At 45.0% G+C, this 20,164-nt stretch overlaps 1 protein-coding gene across 2 annotated transcripts; it reads right to left on the reverse strand.

The window, feature by feature from the left end:
* Nucleotides 1-1,011: 1,011 nt before the first annotated feature.
* Nucleotides 1,012-19,568, reverse strand: LOC126473942 (uncharacterized). Of its 2 annotated transcripts, none has more exons than XM_050101304.1 (3): nt 18,670-19,568; nt 10,962-11,367; nt 1,012-2,103 (listed from the first exon to the last, which is right to left on the reverse strand). In XM_050101304.1, the coding sequence occupies exons 1-3, from the start codon at nt 19,139-19,141 to the stop codon at nt 2,067-2,069; spliced, it is 915 nt and encodes a 304-aa protein (XP_049957261.1). In that variant the 5' UTR covers nt 19,142-19,568; the 3' UTR covers nt 1,012-2,066. The 2 variants fall into 2 exon arrangements, with proteins under 2 accessions (XP_049957261.1, XP_049957262.1); XM_050101305.1 differs by having other exon boundaries at nt 10,954-11,367.
* Between the last annotated feature and the right edge of the window lie 596 nt (nt 19,569-20,164).

Raw genomic sequence — 20,164 nt, forward strand, 5'->3', positions numbered from 1 at the left:
GTATGGACTGTAAATAACCAGTTCAGTGCAAGAACTTTATATAATTTCTCACGTAACAAAGTTGTTGACATAGGGATTGACGTCGAAGACTGTAGCCTTACTAGTTTGTTGCTCTGAAAACAGTACAAAACTGAGATGTAAAGAACGGTTTTTACAAAATTATTGGGCAGGCTGCTTCCTCACATTTTTGATACTTGGGAACATTGCCTGCGCACATTCCCAAGGACATGGATTATCACATCTCCACTTACTCTCAGATACTAGTACACAATCTATCTATTTCTGTGAATAACTTATATGCATTCATTTTGTTTATGGTATTTGTGTTTTGTGTCCGTAACCTAGATCAAACGAGTTGAAGTGTAGAGAAATTACAGATACGTTTGCTTGCTTGTAGACCCCTGTAGTATAGCTCACATAGCGGGGCTACAAAACTATTAATCTCCTATGTAACAGTCTTAACGTAATAGTTTTAACCAAACAGTAACAGTAATAGAGTCGTCTGATGCAGAAAACCATCGCCAGCAATAAAGATTGCTTCAAAGACGCAAGAACCACAGATCCCCTTCATCAGTTGATGTGTTGATGGAAAGTCTTAAGTTTGCCTAATATGTCATCTGACTGATCGCTTTAACTTGTATTTTTACAGAACCGATTCCCAAGAGATAAAAGAAATGAACTATCTGCTTACCTTTGTTCATTCATCATGGAATGCAGCTTTCATGTGATGCTTAGAAAGAATCTGTCAACTGCCACATGTTCAGAACTGATATAAAATCTTTTTCTTTAAATACTCGTTGCGTCTAGATTATTTATGCTCTTAGCACGAGCGTTAAGCAACTTGAAGAGGTTGAGGGGAAAGTTTTATACAAACCAGCTGCTCAAAGTATCTTATGTATATTTCCAGTGGGTTACGTTATTATGTTGCCATCGGAATTGTTATTCTGCTCCACTAAACTAGAAGTATTTTAAAATTATCTAGCACAGTAAAGTATAAACAAACGTGTGACATAGCTTTAACGGTATCATTTAATTTACGTTTACAGTAACTGCATTACATTGTAAATGTTAAGTGGCGCACTATAACAACACGTTCATTTCTCTTTGACAGAGTCACATATACACACATAATACGGACACGGGATTAAGTATATCAGTTAATAGTAAGTGTATCTCTAGATTTTCGCTACATACATAATAAAAACTTTCACAACTATGTGAGTACTAACTAAAAGTGTATAAACATAAGCTGCAGCACTAATCACAGTGACTAAGTTAATTGTAAGTCGGACGTTCGTCTTGTTCAGTCCTTGTCTCACAGTAATCCCTAAATACACAAACATCAACTACATCGAAAATACCTTTTGATGGTATCTCACAACATCCATGTGTCGATATTGCAGGACTAGAAACAGATACATATCGGGTAATGAAATTTTATGTAAGCTACTTTTCCCAATTCGAAACTACCAGAAGCACAATTGTATGTCAGCTCTCATCAGTAGCACACTAAATAATGTTGACAGACATCAATTGAGCTAATTTCAAGCCATCGTCTTGACGTGAACTTCCAACTGATCAGCATAGCAAGGGAATCCTTGTAATGGTATTCTCGACACTGAACTGAGCAAATAGGGTCCTTTAATGAGATCAGAGTACCACTGTGTGCAATCCCAGTGCGACACTTTCATCAGAGTGCCAACGTGTGCTATCCCAGTGCGGCACTATCTGGGTGAACACGAAGTTATGAAAAGGTATAACTTTTGTTGGCTAAAATGAGGCGTTTCTCGCATTTGTCAATTAAGACGAGTGTGTAAGATTCGGCCGACAAATGTTGCTTTCATAATACCTCAGTGATATTGACATAATTACAGTCAGTTTGGTCAAACGTCTTCGTCAAGTCGAAAATTATTGCTAAATGGATTACGATAAACATGTATTTGTACAGTGTGGATATATATACACAGTCAAAACCTGCTATGTTCTGGCTGTCATCGCAGATGATTCACGAAATAAATAAATAACACATTTGTTGAGTGGTTGCGGTGGTTTCGACTCTCCTTTAGCTAGAGGGCCATCTTCTGCTGCGACGTTGACGTGCGCCTGAAACAGATCAAGAGTGCAACAGTGTTTATAGACTCGAAACACTACTAAAGTAAACATCTTTCTGAGAAGATCTAAATCTGCTTTCTTTTTTATCAACTAATAGCTTGTGAATCTCATAACTCACTGTGTTTACATCCTCTAACATCTATCTGAAAAATTGGCTATGACATAGCATTACGAAATCATAAAACACCATGTGACAATATTAGAGCAATTTAGTTTTGTCTTAACACTAGAACATTATGTGAAACGTTATGTAATCCTGAGTTATAACAAAGACGACGTTCTTGCCAGGAGTAGAAATTATTGTGGTATGCTGGGAAAATAAGGATCGTTAAATCGGTACTATCGTTTTATTTCTTTATGATTGGCGCAATCCCGAGGTGGAGTGTAATTAGAAAGGCAGTACTGGTGGCGTTACTATAAGCAGTGGTTTGAAAAAGAAATACCATAACAAACTGAATGTCCGTAATATGAGGCTGTGTGATTCTTACTGGAGTATGAACCTGATTAACGCAGCTGCAATGGGATCAATAGTTCAAATAGGAAATTTTTTGCCTCATATTTGAAGGTCAGTGAATTGTCAACTTTCTGCGCAAATCTAAAAAAGTTGGTACCCGACTTTACAACCTCCAAAAATGCGGCTTATGGAACTGTCATATTGTTAGCAGAAACCGAACGGTGGTTTTCCATCTATAGCAAGTCGGATCGGTGATAGTGATGAATAAGGGTGCTCTGAGCGCCTCTCTGACGACTGCACGGTCATCACGTACTTTCGTTCCTCTAGGTAGACCGCATGTTTCACCCACCCCAGCCAATATCGGTGAGTCCTAGCATCGCTCCTATCCAAATGTAGAGCGATTCGGCGATTACTCCAACCGGCTTCTTTGAGCCCAACTACAAGTCCTCTCTCAAATGCTGAAATGTGTGTATATTGTTCACGCTCCTGTCTGCCAGGCATAGTTACTGTCGAACTGAGCATACGGAATGAAATTCGCTAAGATTCTATGCCCTGGTATCTACGTGTCCTCTGTCTGCTATCCTTGCCAGCTGCAGGGTGACATTGCGCTGCAGCGTCACGTTCATCCATCGGCCACCAAAGTTAACAATTTTGTATTTTCCGTCGAGACCTGCATGAATATAAATGTAGGACCAGATTGAATGACTCATTGGTAGTGTGTTTTCTCGCTCCTTAGAGTCTATTCGCAGTTTTTAAGTGAGGTAGTATTTAACGACGCTGGAGCTGTCAACTGTCGACCATATTGAAGAGCCTGTTCCAAGTATAACATGATGCCAAAATCTATTTGACTTTATTGGACTATTTGTTTCCACTATCAGTTGCTGAAATACTTTTCGCAATATGTGGGTATCTAACGCATCATCCCAGCCTCAGATGTCCCAACATCTGAAGGCATCCAGAGGCTTAATTTAACGCCCTGTATAACAGAAGCAGCCCACCTAGATGTTATGGAACTTCAGCTCTATCAATATAACTCAAGCAATGCATTACACCAAATTAGTGTTCTAGAGTGGAAAGTGATCAGTCCTATTCCGTCAAACATATTGACATCCACTTGGCAACAAATACTGTGGAGATATGGTAAATTGTTCCATCCACTGCACCCCACTCTACACCTGCAAGCTTTTCCTGAATTGCATAGATTTATGCAGTCTACCAATTACATAACTAACGGCGAGAGAGTGCGGTAGCTTTTTGGTCATTCATTAATTAACCATCATGTGACTCCAATGCGGTTACATGTCTTGCTATGGTCCCCCTCCCAGCAGCAAGAAGCCTCATTTATTAATTCAATCCCTTTCCCACCAATACTACATAGATCACTGACATAATCATAGTTACAAATTGATCACTTCACAGCCATTGTCTGTAGGAAGGTATTTTACCCAAAAGCTCACTTAAGAAATGGAAATAGGAAGTTCCTTAATAAACAGAAAGCAACCCCACTATATTAATGCGAGAGAACTGGAATGGTAATGCTGGTGAGGTGTACTCTGTAAATTGAAAAGCGAGCAACACCCGTAGTGGGGAAGTTGCCTTTCCCTGAGGGACGCTACAGATGCCATAGAGCATTACTAAGAATCAGTTTCCCCTCCAGCAGTGTAGACGAGTATCCCGAAATTACGTATCTGTCCATATGCTTTTCTTTCGTTAGTACTATAACTCGACTTAACAACTCATCTTTATTCAGCTAACACACTTCGTTGCAAATAAACACTCCTACCCCTCCTCCCCCTCCGCGAGAGTGCTTGCGTATTTCATCTTAGTAATTAATAAGGTGTACTGCGGAAAGATAACTACAACTCTGAGAAACACCCAGCAGTGGCTTTTCGTGTCGCAGTGAGGCAGATACAGAGCGGTATCGCCCGCTCGCTCTTCAGTTCCCAGATGAACAAATGAGGGATGTGCATGACTATAATCTTCCAACCTCAAACGTGTACTCTCCATTAAACCTCCCCCGCCCCCCTAACCCCCGGCCTTTCCTGCCTGTCACACTCCCAGAACACATTTTATCCCATAATACGACTCTACTGCACTTAGATTTGGTACACACATACAAATTAGGGATGTGCATGACTATAGTCTTCCAACCTCAAACGTGTACGCTCCGTTCAACCTCCCCCGCCGCCCTAACCCCCAGCCTTTCCTGCCTGTCACACTCCCAGAACACATTTTATCCCATAATACGACTCTACTGCACTTAGATTTGGTACACACATTTAATATTTGTTCTTAGGCCACATCATCGAACAATAAACGTCAATTTTATACCGTGAACAACCAACGGGTAAGAATCTGCCACTTCCCACGACTTCGAGCGCCGAAACTCTTAGTCCTAGAGAAAAACGAATAGGCCCCTCTTTGTAGAAAATTCAGTGCAGTTTAATTTTGTACTGGGGAACATTTATACTAGAAGTCGCAATTTTCGAGATATTCGGTAAAAACATGAAATACTGATCTCTAGTGTCCGTCCCCCTCCCAACTCTCAACCGCATGCCCCACTCGTCAGAATTTTTATTATATAGTTCACGACACTTCCCCTCACCGCTTCACATAAATTTGGGACCACATGTACTTTTTCCCCCCTACACGAATTCTCTGCCCCCCCCCCCTCCCCGGCCTTCGTTGACTTGGCTAGTAATGCAGTATATACGGTGCTGTGGGATATGTTGATTAAAATACCACAAATATGTGAGCTTTCATTATTCTGAGTACAAGAAGTGTGCCCAATGTTACAGGAAATTTCCACGTGAAGGGTGCAACACAGCATGCTCAGAGGACGAGAACGTTCATCTTACTGCTAGACTTCAGACTTCCAGGGATGAGGAAACATCACACCGGCAGATTATACAGACAATTTGCCGTAGTTCACTGACTGCAAGCTTAGAGATGACAAGATAGACTCGGGACAACAGAGTAGCAAGAAGAATAGGCACGAGTCTTTCCAATAGGATAACAACAGGAGAATACGCAGAATTGTTCCTCTGAATGTGACAAATATCTGGATGGCAAACGCTGGAATCCGAGCAGATGTCAAGGCTGATTGTCACCTCTAGCTGAGGGACACAGATTACTGGAAGCTGAGTAGAGATCTCGAGTTGCATTACTCCGTTTTCTGTTGACACTATACCACAGGTAACAGAGTTGCACGTTGTACAGCCAGAGTCAACCGGAACAATGAAAGGCATTCTGTGGTGTTCCGCAACGGGTCCCGCTTCTGCTTCTTTCATCCAAAGTTTTCCGGGCATTGGAATCAATAATGGGGAGTCTCAGATCTGACCACAGAACTAATTTTGTAATTGTGGAAAGGGAGGATGAATGCTCACCATTATGTCTGATGTTGTTCCCACCTGGGCACAGGTGGCAAAGGCTAGAACGTTTAATTTCGATTTTGACTTGAGCATACCTGCTCTAAATTCTGACCACTCCTTTTTAGCAATGTTATTTTATGTTTTAGTAAAAATTTCATTCGCATGAAGACACCCCTAGTAGGTCAGCGTACCTACCATTTATGTGAAACCTGTTGACGGTGTAATCCTATGTTGAGATTATGTTTCTAGAAGGCTAAAATCTGTTGTCAGACCCTTCATGACAAGGAAGACAATGCAAGACCCCACAGTGTAATTCAAACCTCAATGTATGGATCCTCGACTCAGCTACCCACTCCCCTCATTTGATGTCCACATACCATATCTAGGACGCGATGGGAAGAAGTATACTTTCACACCAGCCTCCAGACTTCAGTTTGCATGCATGCTGAACCCTCTCCATTCTTGGGGAATGAATGGATCCTTGACTTGCCTACCCAGGCTTCTGATTTTCTGTCCAGAGACTATATTATAGGATGCTATGGATAGATGTGTACTTTCACAGCAACCTCAAGCCATCGATATGCTTGGACATTTCATGCACTGCTTCCGTGAGGAATGTACAGCTCCTTGACTTGCCTACCCAGTCTCCTGATTTAGCGTCTACATCAACTATCGCTAATTAATTTCATACATAAACTATCGCTCATTAATTTCAATACACCCCGGTATTTCAGATTTAAAACACAAATCAAACGTTATTTGTCACAAAATATAATGATATGAACTTCCACATATATAATACAGTCACAACAATTATATTTTACTTTCATAAAAGTATTCTCCTTTGGATTTAATGACTGCCTCAAAAACTCGAAGCATGTGGTCAATAAGTTTTTATAGGTATCGTGAATCTATATGATTCCACGCATCCTTAACAATATTTTAGAGATGTACCTTGCTGGATATATTAACTTCCCTGATACGTCTGTCCACTTCATCCCATCCATTTCAGTGGGATTACAATCGGGGCTTTGGGACGGCCATACCATATCATTCAGTACTTTCTGTTTTTACTTTGATGCAACGCAGTTCGCACAGTATGCCGATCGATGTTTTGGGTCATTATACTATTGTAAGGTGAACCCTTTGTCTATAACACGCAATCCACATCGTATTGCATGATACTGAAGTATGGGGTGGTACTGCTTCTGATACATACATCCTACTGTTTTCAGAATGTCGCCAACACTATCTCCGGCAAAACATTCCCAAACCATAATAGTACCTCCACTGTATTTAACCGTAGGTAGAAAAAACTGCTGGGCTACCCTTTCCCCTACAAATCGGCGAACAAATAGTCTCTTTCTGGTTCCAAAAATCTCGAAATTTGATTCATCGGTGAATAACACCTTCGCCCACTCTTCCGATGTCGAAGTACGATGTTTTCTAGCCCATTCAGGTCTCTTCTGTTTATTTATGGGCCATAGAAGGGGTTTCCTTGGTGTGACACATCCTGTCAATCCGGCTTCAGTCGAGTCTTTTTTACTGTTGCAACAGATATTGTAGGCGTGTTAATTTCTACCAATTCTGCATGAATTTGGGGCCGCGCTGGGTAGCCTTGCGGTCTGAGGCGCCTTGCCAGGGTTCGCGCGGCTCCCCTCTGTCGGAGGTTCGAGTCCTTCCTCGGGCATGGGTGTGTGTGTTGTTCTTAGCGTAAGTTAGTTTGAGTTACATTAAGTAGTGTGTGAGCCTAGCGATCCATGACCTCAGCAGTTTGTTCCCATGGAAACTTACCACAAATTTCCAATTTTCCACGAATTTGGGGCGCTGGTTTGAATCTATTTCTCTTACTGGTAATTCTGATATATTTATCATCACTTTTAGTTGTTTTACGAGGTCGTCCTGGTCGTGGCATGTCCTTATTGCTACCTGTTGTCTGCTAGCGGTGAAAGGTGTATTGCACTTCCCCTATAGACACACTACACCGTTTCGCAATTTGGCGAATGGATAAAACTGCTTGGCTAAGTGCTACAATTACAGCACGTCTTCCCATATACACCTCCACTCATGGAGCATTCCTACCGACGCGCCCACTTCAATGTCACGAAAGAACTGACGTACAGGAACCACATGTTATGTATCGTAGCAATGCTTGCCGTTCACTGCGGTCATTACATCACTACAGGGAACAACACACGCGCACCAAATGCGGCGTCTGTCGGAAAATAGGTAAACAAACATATCAAATAAGTACATAACGTTTATGTACACAACATTGTTTCTTGGATAGTATTGCATCTTGATGACCACAAACAAAAATCATGACATGTGTACAACTGTTTTACTATTCCTTTGCTTCCTCAACCGTACCTACGGTATTATCTTTTTCTACAGATAACTAGATGTCATTTATTGGATGTATAGAAATTAATGAGCGGTACTGTATCATATGTAGGACCACCGATTAGCTTGGACATTGGACTCATTACATTCTCGAGGAATGTACGGATTTTCGACTTGCCTACTCCGTCCCCTGATTTACCGTCTTTCATACCAGCCTCCAGTCATAGATCTGCATGAACATTGCACTCACTGCATTCTTGAAGAAAGTACACATCACTGACTTCGCTAACCAGTCCCCTGGTTTTCTGTCCACAGCCGGCCGGGGTGGCCGAGCGGTTCTAGGCGCTACAGTCTGAAACCGCGCGACCGCTACGGTTCGAATCCTGCCTCGGGCATGGATGTGTGTGATGTCCTTAGGTTAGTTAGGTTTAAGTACACTCCTGGAAATTGAAATAAGAACACCGTGAATTCATTGTCCCAGGAAGGGGAAACTTTATTGACACATTCCTGGGGTCAGATACATCACATGATCACACTGACAGAACCACAGGCACATAGACACAGGCAAGAGAGCATGCACAATGTCGGCATTAGTACAGTGTATACCCACCTTTCGCAGCAATGCAGGCTGCTATTCTCCCATGGAGACGATCGTAGAGATGCTGGATGTAGTCCTGTGGAACGGCTTGCCATGCCATTTCGACCTGGCGCCTCAGTTGGACCAGCGTTCGTGCTGGACGTGCAGACCGCGTGAGACGACGCTTCATCCAGTCTCAAACATGCTCAATGGGGGACAGATCCGGAGATCTTGCTGGCCAGGGTAGTTGACTTACACCTTCTAGAGCACGTTGGGTGGCACGGGATACATGCGGACGTGCATTGTCCTGTTGGAACAGTAAGTTCCCTTGCCGGTCTAGGAATGGTAGAACGATGGATTCGATGACGGTTTGGATGTACCGTGCACTATTCAGTGTCCCCTTGACGATCACCAGTGGTGTTCGGCCAGTGTAGGAGATCGCTCCCCACACCATGATGCCGGGTGTTGGCCGTGTGTGCCTCGGTCGTATGCAGTCCTGATTGTGGCGCTCACCTGCACGGCGCCAAACACGCATACGACCATCATTGGCACCAAGGCAGAAGCGACTCTCATCGCTGAAGACGACACGTCTCAATTCGTCCCTCCATTCACGCCTGTCGCGACACCACTGGAGGCGGGCTGCACGATGTTGGGGCGTGAGCGGAAGACGGCCTAACGGTGTGCGAGACCGTAGCCCAGCTTCATGGAGACGGTTGCGAATGGTCCTCGCCGATACCCCAGGAGCAACAGTGTCCCTAATTTGCTGGGAAGTGGCGGTGCGGTCCCCTACGACACTGCGTAGGATCCTACGGTCTTGGCGTGCATCCGTGCGTCGCTGCGGTCCGGTCCCAGGTCGACGGGCACGTGCACCTTCCGCCGACCACTGGCGACAACATCGATCTACTGTGGAGACCTCACGCCCCACGTGTTGAGCAATTCGGCGGTACGTCCACCCGGCCTCCCGCATGCCCACTATACGCCCTCGCTCAAAGTCCGTCAACTGCACATACGGTTCACGTCCACGCTGTCGCGGCATGCTACCAGTGTTAAAGACTGCGATGGAGCTCCGTATGCCACGGCAAAGTGGCTGACACTGACGGCGGCGGTGCACAAATGCTGCGCACCTAGCGCCATTCGACGGCCAACACCGCGGTTCCTGGTGTGTCCGCTGTGCCGTGCGTGTGATCATTGCTTGTACAGCCCTCCCGCAGTGTCCGGAGCAAGTATGGTGGGTCTGACACACCGGTGTCAATGTGTTCTTTTTTCCATTTCCAGGAGTGTAGTTCTTAGTTCTAGGAGACTGATGACCTCAGAAGTTAAGTCCCATAGTGCTCAGAGCCATTCTTTTGCTCAGAGCCATTTGAACCATTTGAATTTCTGTCCACAGACCACATATAAGATGCAATGGGCAGATGTGTACTTTCACACCACCATCCACCCATCGATTTGGATGGAACTTGCATGCATTGCTTTCCTGAAGAATGTTCGGATCCTTGACTTGTCTACCCAGTGGCCTGATTTACCGTCTACGTACCATATCTAAGATGCAATGGAAAGATGTGTAGTTTCATAGAGCCTCCAGTTATCGATCTGAATGAATGTAGCACTCAGTGCACTCTTGAGGACTTTATGCATCCTTGACTTGCTTGATTTGCTGTCCAGAGGCCACATCTAGGATGCGATGAGGAGATATGTACTTTCAGTCCAACTTCAAGTCATCAATCTGCATGGATTATGCACCTGTTTCAGGTATGGCAAGAGATTCTTCAAAATGGTTATAAGCTTGTTTGCTTCCATGCCACCTGGAAAGTTGGAGTGTATTCGTTTCATTGGAGGTCATTCGGTTGATGAGGGTCATCAGTTCCGTGTTGTATAACCTTTATGTGACGAACACCTCCACAAAGTTCAGTAAGCATCCAACTGGTGCTTCATGCTATAAAATTTTTCGTTTCCGTGAGAGTGTACTTGGATATCGACGCAACATTATGTTCAGATAGTATTCAGATATTTCTATCCAACGCCGCTAGAAGGAAACCTCCCCTCGAAGAAAGAACAAATGTAACAGAGCAGTGTGTAGGCATCGGAGTGCCTCTTACCTGCCTACCTCCGCACAGGTTTGTGGGCGCTGTAGGCGAGCGAGTGCGCCGCGACGGGCGCCGGGTGCGCGCTGAACTCGCCGTGGCTGTAGCCGGTGCTTTCGTAGGCGACGCCGCCGCCCACCGGGTAGCCACCGCCGCCCACGGTGCCGTAGCTGTAAGGCCCGCCGACGACGGCGGCGACAGGCACCGGCCGCGCCTCGTGCACCTCGTGCTGCGGGTGGCGGCCCTGCGACACCAGCTTGAGCACGACGAGCGCGCCCGCGACCAGCAGCGCCAGCGTCGACACGAGCAGCGCCTTCTTGGCCAGCAGCGCCAGGCCCAGCACGGACAGCGCCGCCGCGCCCGCCGCCTTCACTCCCGCCACCAGCAGGATCGGCACCAGCACCTTCAGCGCCTTCTTCTTCCCTCGCCCTGCGACAAACCCGTTCCTTTACGCGTCTGGACTCTAGACAGACAGTAATCTAGACTGCTTCCATTTTCGGTTCCCTTGAACTATCCTCAGATCTAGCCCGCCTGGTTGGCCGTGCGGTGTAACGCACGGCTTTCAGGGCGGGAAGGAGCGCCTGGTCCCCGGCACGAATCCGCCCGTTGGATTTGTGTCGAGGTCCGGTGAACCGCCCAGCCTGTGGATAGTTTTTAGGCGGTTTTCCATCTGCCTCGGCGAATGCGGGCTGGTTCCCCTTATTCCGCCTCAGTTACACTATGTCGGCGATTGCTGTGCAAACAAGTTCTCCACGTACACGTACACCACTTTTACTCTACCACACAAACAAAGGGGTTACACTCGTCTGGTGTGAAACGTTCCCTGGGGGGGTGAGGGGGGGGAGGGGGGCACTGGGGGCTGAACCACACAATAACCCTGGGTTCGGTGTGGGGCGGCGGAGGGTTGAAGTGGACTGCGGTGGTCGTCGTGGGGTTGTGGACCACTGCGGCTGCGGCGGGGACGGAGCCTCTCCGTCGATTCTAGGTCCCCGGTTAACATACAATACAATTCAAACAAATCCTCAGATCTGTTCGTATGTGTTACAAGAGTAACCAGGCAAATTTGTCACTAAAAATTAATGTTACTCTAAACGTCTGTGCTGGAAGCCCGTGACTGGACTATTGATCTAACTGGAGGTAACCTTTGTTCGCTGCGGCACTGGGAGCGGCAGGATAGCGGGCCCATCGCCCCATCCGCCCTTCACCTCCGGAAGAGATGCCCGGTACTCAACTGATACCAGACTGAGTCGATCTGGAACCTTCCTGGAGGGACTGGAACGAGGCAAAATCCCCGCCTCTAACCGGGACTGAAGTTTGAACTTCCAGAACCGAATCCTACTGCACTACCCGCCAGACCACCATGGTCACAAAAATTTACATACGAGGGGCGTTCAACAAGTAATATAACACATTTTTTTCTGAAATCAGCTTGGTTTTATTCACCACTTTATACTCCACTCCTTTGGCTACAAAACACTTTTTTTCACCATAACCACCGTTCTGTGCGGTTGCCTTACGCCACCTTACTGACCTGTGCGTCTACATGGTACACTGTAATGGTCGACATCGGAGCCAACGTCTTGCTGCATCAATAACCTCCACATCATCCACGTAAGGCTTCCTGCGCAGCGCATTCTTCAATGGGCCAAACAGATGGAAGTCGGAAGGAGCGAGATCCGGACTGTAGGGTGGATGAGGAAGAACTGTCCACTGAAGTCTTACGAGCTCCGCTTGAGTGCACAGACTTGTGTGAGGCCTTGCATTGTCATGGAGAAGGAGAAGCTAGTTTGCATTTTTGTGATGGTCAACTCGAATGACAGCGTCCGCACTTTCCAACACTCCAGGAGTCACAGCTGTGTACGGCACGTGAAATTTGGACAGGTTTGCGCTACCTCGTTGCGATGATGACAGATGCCTCGCCCAACGATTCACCGTGCTTTTGTTGACTGTCATTTCTCTGTAGACATCTGCAAACGCCTATGACTATCTGCAGTGCTCTGGGTTTCCTCCAAACGAAACTCAAGGACGTCTCTTTGCTTGCAACGCACCTCCGTTACAGACGCTTTTTTGAAGGCTACGTATAGTGCCGCTACCGAACTAAATTTCATGAAACTACAAGGGCTGATGCGGGAATAACTCACGATATCCAGCCGGCCGGGTGGCCGAGTGGTTCTAGGCGCTACAGTCTGGAACCACGCGAGCGCTACGGTCGCAGGTTCGAATCCTGCCTGTGGCATGGATGTGTGTGATGTCCTTAGGTTAGTTAGGTTTAAGTAGTTCTAAGTTCTAGGGGCTCATGACCTCAGCAGTTAAGTCCCATAGTGCTCAGAGCCATTTCAACCATTTTTGTAATCACGTGTTTGCTTGTGTCTCCTTAGCCGAATGCCTCCTCATTTCACAGATCACAATGGCCCACTGGTCGAGTGGCGTGAGCACAATGTTCCGCAGCAAAGTAAACCAGTTCCAAGACAGAACACTGAAGAGCGGCAGCGTAGGAACACCACGAAGTGCACCAAACTTTCTGTAAAATGTAATTTCTAGTTACGAGGCTGATGGCAGTGGTAGTTATTTTCCATATCGATTGTAGGGCCGATCTTGTTCACGTAGTTCACACAGAGTTCTCCATTAGCTATGCACTTGTTTAAACGGAAGGAAAACGTTTACAGCTTACTGTCACTCGACTGGAGCCTCGAGAAGTCTTTCCTAGTAATTCCCAGTATCTAACTGGTAGTTTTACATTAGATTTACTATCCATCCACGTCGGAAATTTATACTTCTTCAAAACCGGATTCAGCTCTGAAAAACCATCGTCAGATATGCATTTCATTTCTAACAGAAATAACCAACACATGCAATGGCATGTATTTTTAGCTTAGACGTCACGAAAGGGATATTGATTAAATACTCATAACATTGAAATTGACGTGCTACGAGTGTAACTAACGCAATTCAGTCACGAAAGCCCTCATCAAGGAATGTAAAGAAGGAAAGAGGTTGATGAAGACGGTGCATAAGCTCTCACTCGGAAAGCATGGGTAAGGAAATCTGCATCTGGCCTGGAGTAATTCAGGGAAATCGCGGAACACCTAAATCTGGATGGCCGGACGCGGATTTGAGCCGTCATCCTCGAGAATGTGAAACCAGAATCACTGTGCCATCTCGCTCGGTATGAAGGAATGTAAGTCTGCCGTTAGGTGAATAATAGATTTTTTGTGAAAGTGTAATAAATATATATTGAAGTTTCCAAGAAAGTGTCAAATTTTATACATACAGGCATTCCTCGTAAGTCTAGTAAAAATCAAGTATGCTTTGTGATATGGTGCTGGTTAATCACAAGTATAAGGAAGTAAAAATGTATTTCCTACACTTATCAGACATAAAAGGCCTTCAGTGATACTATTATTTTTATCCAAGTCTACATCTGCACTCTACTAACTCTCTATTTCATTCCTTCATCCTGCATGAGATAAACGACTGTCGGCAAGTATCGGTATCCGTTTAGATCGAATCTCTCTCTCTCTCTGATTATAGAGTTACAATCATCATCCAAGGTATATGAGAGCGGCGATAACATGGACTCATTTCGGATTGTCTGTTAGGAAACATTTTGTTGCTTGCCTCTGTGTTCGGCCAGTATTATGTTTTTCGACTTCGTCCGTTCATTGACACCTTTCTGCTGCTTTAGATTTTATCTCTTATTCATCCCACCAGAAATGCGTATCTTCTTTCCACTTCAGTCCTACTGTGTCCTCACTGAGCCTTTGCATTTCCTTATACCAATTTTACAGATGCTCAATCTCATTCAGATATCCGTCATTCAGCGCCCTGACTAACAGAATGTTCCCGTTTCCCTGACGCTGCCATTTTTTTTTCTCACAGTCATCAACACCTTGCCGCTCTCCTCCAGGAGATTCGAGTGGGGGACTAATCCGGAATATTCTGACAAAGGAGGGATCAGAATTAAAGGCCACATTCATGTAGCTACACATTATGTGTCCCCAGAACAGCGAAATTAATTCAGTCCTGCAACCCCAAGCCGTTGATGGTTGGCTATTCTTATGATTTTCAGAGCAGTTACTCAATCATCTCCGCTGGGCTTGACAACGCCATTGGCAGAAATGTTTGCTTGCCATTGCCTATAATCATTATTCCGATTCCAATCAACAGCTCCGATAATACTTGTGATTTAGAGCATTTCCGTTTTCTGCCAAGGTTGGCCCTTCCAAATCACAGTGTGAACATTGATGTTGTTTAAATCTATGAGCACGTATAAATATGAAAGCACGCTTTCAGTGGCCACGGCTGTTCTCAAGAGAGCTATCTTACTGCTTCAGTAAGCTCTCGTACACTGCAATTTACTCAAAAGTTCTGAATCTACTATAATAGAAATAATGGCACAAGAATGATAGTCATCTCTTAGGAATTGTTTCGATTCTTTCGATTTCAGTGAAATTTAGAATACATAACAATGTGAAGCCAAAAATGCATTTTATCCGTTGCGTCCTGTAGGTACGTTGCAGGCAATCACAGCTGAGAAAAGAGAAAATTTATGCAGTCAGCTGTCATGGCGCTCATCGGCAGTGATTATAATTGAATTTATTAAACGAGGATCCTGACGTAGATGTCGTATCGTTTCGTAAGCTCTACATTGTTTCAGGTGAGTATCGGGGCTACATTATACCGTATGGTTTAGCTCACTGGCTATTAAGTTTTTTCTGTATAGACTATTTCCACGAATTTAAAGTGATTACACAAATCCACGCCAGACATACACCAGGTAATTTAAATGTGCATCAATATAAAGACGACAGGTATGTTCAAGAAATATTTGACACAATGCGTATAACTACGTCAAGTGGAAAATGCACGTTGAAAACTTCAAAGCTACAAAGGCACACAAAAACATGAAGCACATGCCGTTCTATACAGTCATTTTCAGACAAAGACGATACATTTTTACAATTTAGTCTTAAGAGTTGTAGCTGATTTGAACCAATTCAATGATTCAAGTTATCCTGTTATGACATCAGAATATTTAAACTTTGGTGTTTAGGGAATCAATGCCAACTATTCATTAACACATTAGTGTATATGACACATATTGATAAAGTACGATGGTCAATTGCTGATAAAGGAAAGCAACTTATGTACTATACCTAAGCAACAAACCGAATATTATTCTGATGGCAATTATCGGATTAAATAGACATTTTTATTGTATTGCTACAAGTATACCTAAAACCTATTTCCATTCTCAAGTAGCATATAATTTCCATTTTATCACATTTATCACTTTAATATGGGTGATTTAGTACATTAAAATTACGCTGAGTTCTACCTTCTGCTATTAGCATCTATTGCGTATCTACTGCTTCGACTGTTTTCTTTTTCCACATCATCGATCGTTTAACGTCAGCACTACTATCAGCAGTAGACTACTACTAAAAATACTTCCATTACATCAAAGTAGACCACAATCAGCATTCTTATATTATTGTTAATTCACCTACTGGCCACCGTATGCTGTTAGAAGCTATATATTTCATCTCATTCAAGTTTGTTCGTCACGTCTAGACTCACCTTGACATTATCCCAGTCAACAATCGCATGCTACAGCTAGGAATTCGGGTTTTTGTTCCTCCTGACGTTGTTATTGTAGGACATAATACTGTCGAGAAACGAACAGATGGGTATTTAAGTAATGATGAGATTACATGTAAACTTTGCAGCGATTTCAGGAATCGGAACTTCACAAAAAAATTCGATTATAATACAGTAGAAGAAATAAATATTATACCCTAGCGTTAAAGGTTTCAACTTGCTACTGTTTTCATTATCTTCTTGCAGTATCTACACAGATGATACATCTCCGGCTAAGTATTTCATGCATAATAGGCCATTACATGAAACGATGCTGATTATAAGGAAAATTTTCGAGGACTCTTTAGTTGATCAAAAACCTGTAATTTTCTGGAAAAAGTAGTACTGTGACTCTGTTTTAAACAGAATGAATACTTGAGGAGGTGACGTGCAAAGACGGACATGTTCCCTAAATGCAGTTTTTTACAATCAAAATGTTCAGATGTGTGTGAATTCCTAAGGGACCAAATTGCTGAGGTAATTAGTTCCTAGACTTACGCACTACTTAAACTAACTTATGCTAAGAACAACACACATACCCACGTACGAGGGAGTACTGGAACCTCCGGCGGGAGGGGTCGTGCAATCCCTGACATGGGGCCTCAAATCGCGCGGCCATTACGCGCGGCTTTTACAATCGACTTACAGCTTATTTCAGGCATACATATGAATGAAAATGACACAATGCAATGCAAACGACTGTAGTTTACAGCTGTAAATTAAACCTAGAACGGAAATATTCTTTTAAAAGTACATTTAAATATGGACATGTTCTCATTAGCAGGAACCATTTTGAGGTGTTCAGCGTTGAATGATTTCTATAAGCAAATACCTTTTTTTTTTCAAAGTTACTGTTGATTGTATAATACTTCCAATACTGTATCGTATTACATAATTCTAACAATTTAGTGTGTTATATCACGGAAAGAATTATAATCTGGCAACTGTGACATTGATATTCAGTGTACTACCGAATGTTCTGATTTCATTATTGATTCACAATTATTTAAAATATTTCAAATCAGCGTAACAGAATACAATGATATAACGATAGCATTACATGTTAATAGAAAGGTCCTTTGAGGTAATTGTTACATTTAAACATATAAACCAGAAGCATCCTCTAAACAGTGTTGAACAAGGCGGATATATCGTCAAAGGTGGGTGTATACCAATTTAAGTTCCCTAGAATTTGCCACTCTTCACAGAAAATAGTTTGCAGTAGAGTATAACCATCTTTCTTACTGACATCTGAAATTAAATGGCTGAGAAATACTTCCGGTCATGGTTAAGAAAGGAGTTTTGTGATGGTACATCCGCGTTTTTGAAGAGACTTCGACTGTTGTACATCTTTCTGGGGCCTCTAGAGCGCAGATGCCTTCATATCAGCATGAATGTTTCCCGTAGTTTCGTACTTGTATAAGAAAATTCATTCATTTCCTTTATGTAGTCTAATTTTCGTAGGCCTTTAGATAGGAATTTCACGTCTGTCACTCTCCAGTCAACATCGAGGTTTATTACTTAACCCACTGACTGGTAGACCACACTAGATTCCTCTTTTGTTCCTTTTGTCGTCCTTTTTCGTAGAGGTCTCTTCACTTTTTGAAAATGTGGTGAGTAGGTAGTGTCCTCGTAATAATAACTATTAATATTAGGGCTATGGAATATTATTACGAACTGATGCTAACAGCTGCTGGGCGTGGGAACGTCTGACCGTCACTGGAATTGAAATCATGTGACTGAATTCAGCGTCTTCTATAGACCGTAATGGATTAGTTCTTCTTTGCACTGAATGTATATGTGGACACGTTCGTGTTTACTCTGAACCGTGTATTTTCACAGGTTTCCGCGATTGCCCACGTTCGATTTCCCTTGTACTGAATGATATTTTAGATTCTGCTTATCGTATATGTACCGTTCCATTCCGTATCTAATTTTTTTATATTGGGAACATGTTAACCTTTGCGTATCACCTCCTCAGTTGATAGTTAGCTTGGGCCTCAACGGTGGAGTATTCGGCACCTTGTTGCTGGAGGGTAATTTGTATTAAATCAGTGCGAAGACCAATGGAAGAGTGAAAACTGGACTCACCTTCAGTGATGAGCTCGGAGATCTTGGTACGCACATCCGTGGGCAGGCGGTCCGCGATGGCCCTGGCGGTGGCCCTCGCCAGCTGCGGCAGGTCGACTCGCAGGCTGCGCTCTCGGACAAAGGCTGCCGCCTCGCCCAAAGCGAACTGCTCTAGCGCCTGTTCACGCGACGACACGTCTTGCGCTTCTTCCACCTGGCGACCCAACTCTCGTGCTGCTGACGTCGACGACACAGCAGACCCTACTTCAGCCTCGCGCACCAGTGACAGCCCAGTCACCAGTGGGATACTGTCCCGGTCGAAGAAAGCTCTAATGTTGCGGTACGCCACTAGCTGCATACACTGTATCGAGTCTTTCTTCAAGCAGCTGTCCCAGGTCGAGGCGGCATCGCCAGTAGAGGTTTCGGCCGCGACAGCCTTACACTCAGCCCGTTGCATCAGCAACGCCGTTAAAATCAGTAACGCCGATTTCATTGTGGTTATAGTCCGCTCTACGCTTGAGGCGAAGAAAGATGCAAAAAAAAAAAAAAAAAGAAGAACTGGCCGATTCACTTTCACTGACGCTGCGCGTTCGAGATGAGCATACGGCACTCTTAGCGATGGAAAACGGTGTGATCAGCTGCCGACCCAACGCTCCGCTTTTAAAGTCTCTCTCTCTCTGTCTCTGTTCACGCCCTTAGACGGCCCGGGTGACGCCGCACTGGAACCTCCAGCAGCCAGATGGCGCCCTGCGGCCGACTCAGTCGCGTTCCAGGGACCAGTCAGGTCGTCCTATTACTCCCCTCCCTCTCTGACCGGCCCACCCGTTACCCCACATGAGGACACGGGCGGTGGTCGCCACCTGCCCGGGAAAGATCCGAGCATAGGTAGCGGCGAGACCGTCTGGGCGGGGACGCAAAAAGAGAACGGAGAAGCCGGTACTGGACTAGCAGAGACCCCAATTTGTCCCCCTGTGCTCCCGCGCCGGATGCGCCGCCACCGTATCTACATCGGCGGCACGAGCCGGACATCCTGTCCCTCTGCCGGCTACTTTGCGCTGTCTGACCACCAGCCCAGTTAGCCGTGCGGTAGTTACAGCCGTGTCGGTCGGCTCGAGCCACGTGGTCGGGGAGGGCTTCTCTCTTCCTGTTGTTGTAGCGACAGGTTGCCCGCTACAACGGAGACGCATACCGGCCGCTACGGGTCAAGGCCAGCGGGGCGGCAGCACTTGTTGATCTGTGAAAGAAGCGGGGCACGGGCTGTCACACTCACGCACACACACGTACGCACATAGCAGCATCCGGCTCGAGCAGAGGCGTAGAAATGCAGTCCTTCCAGTTTCGGGCCCCGCGGTAAAAGCTCGCCGAACCGGATCGCCGGACTGGAGCGCGCTCCGTGCGTACAGTGACGGACGACGCGGCGCTGCTCGCCTCCGCCACGCCCCTCCTGCCGCGCTGCCGCTCTCTTTGTTGCCAGTGGACCGGCTTCACAGCCGTGCTGTGAGGCGAGGTCAGTTCT

Source organism: Schistocerca serialis, chromosome 4 (assembly GCF_023864345.2).
Source record: "Schistocerca serialis cubense isolate TAMUIC-IGC-003099 chromosome 4, iqSchSeri2.2, whole genome shotgun sequence".
In the NCBI taxonomy this organism is placed as follows: Eukaryota; Metazoa; Arthropoda; class Insecta; order Orthoptera; family Acrididae; genus Schistocerca; species Schistocerca serialis.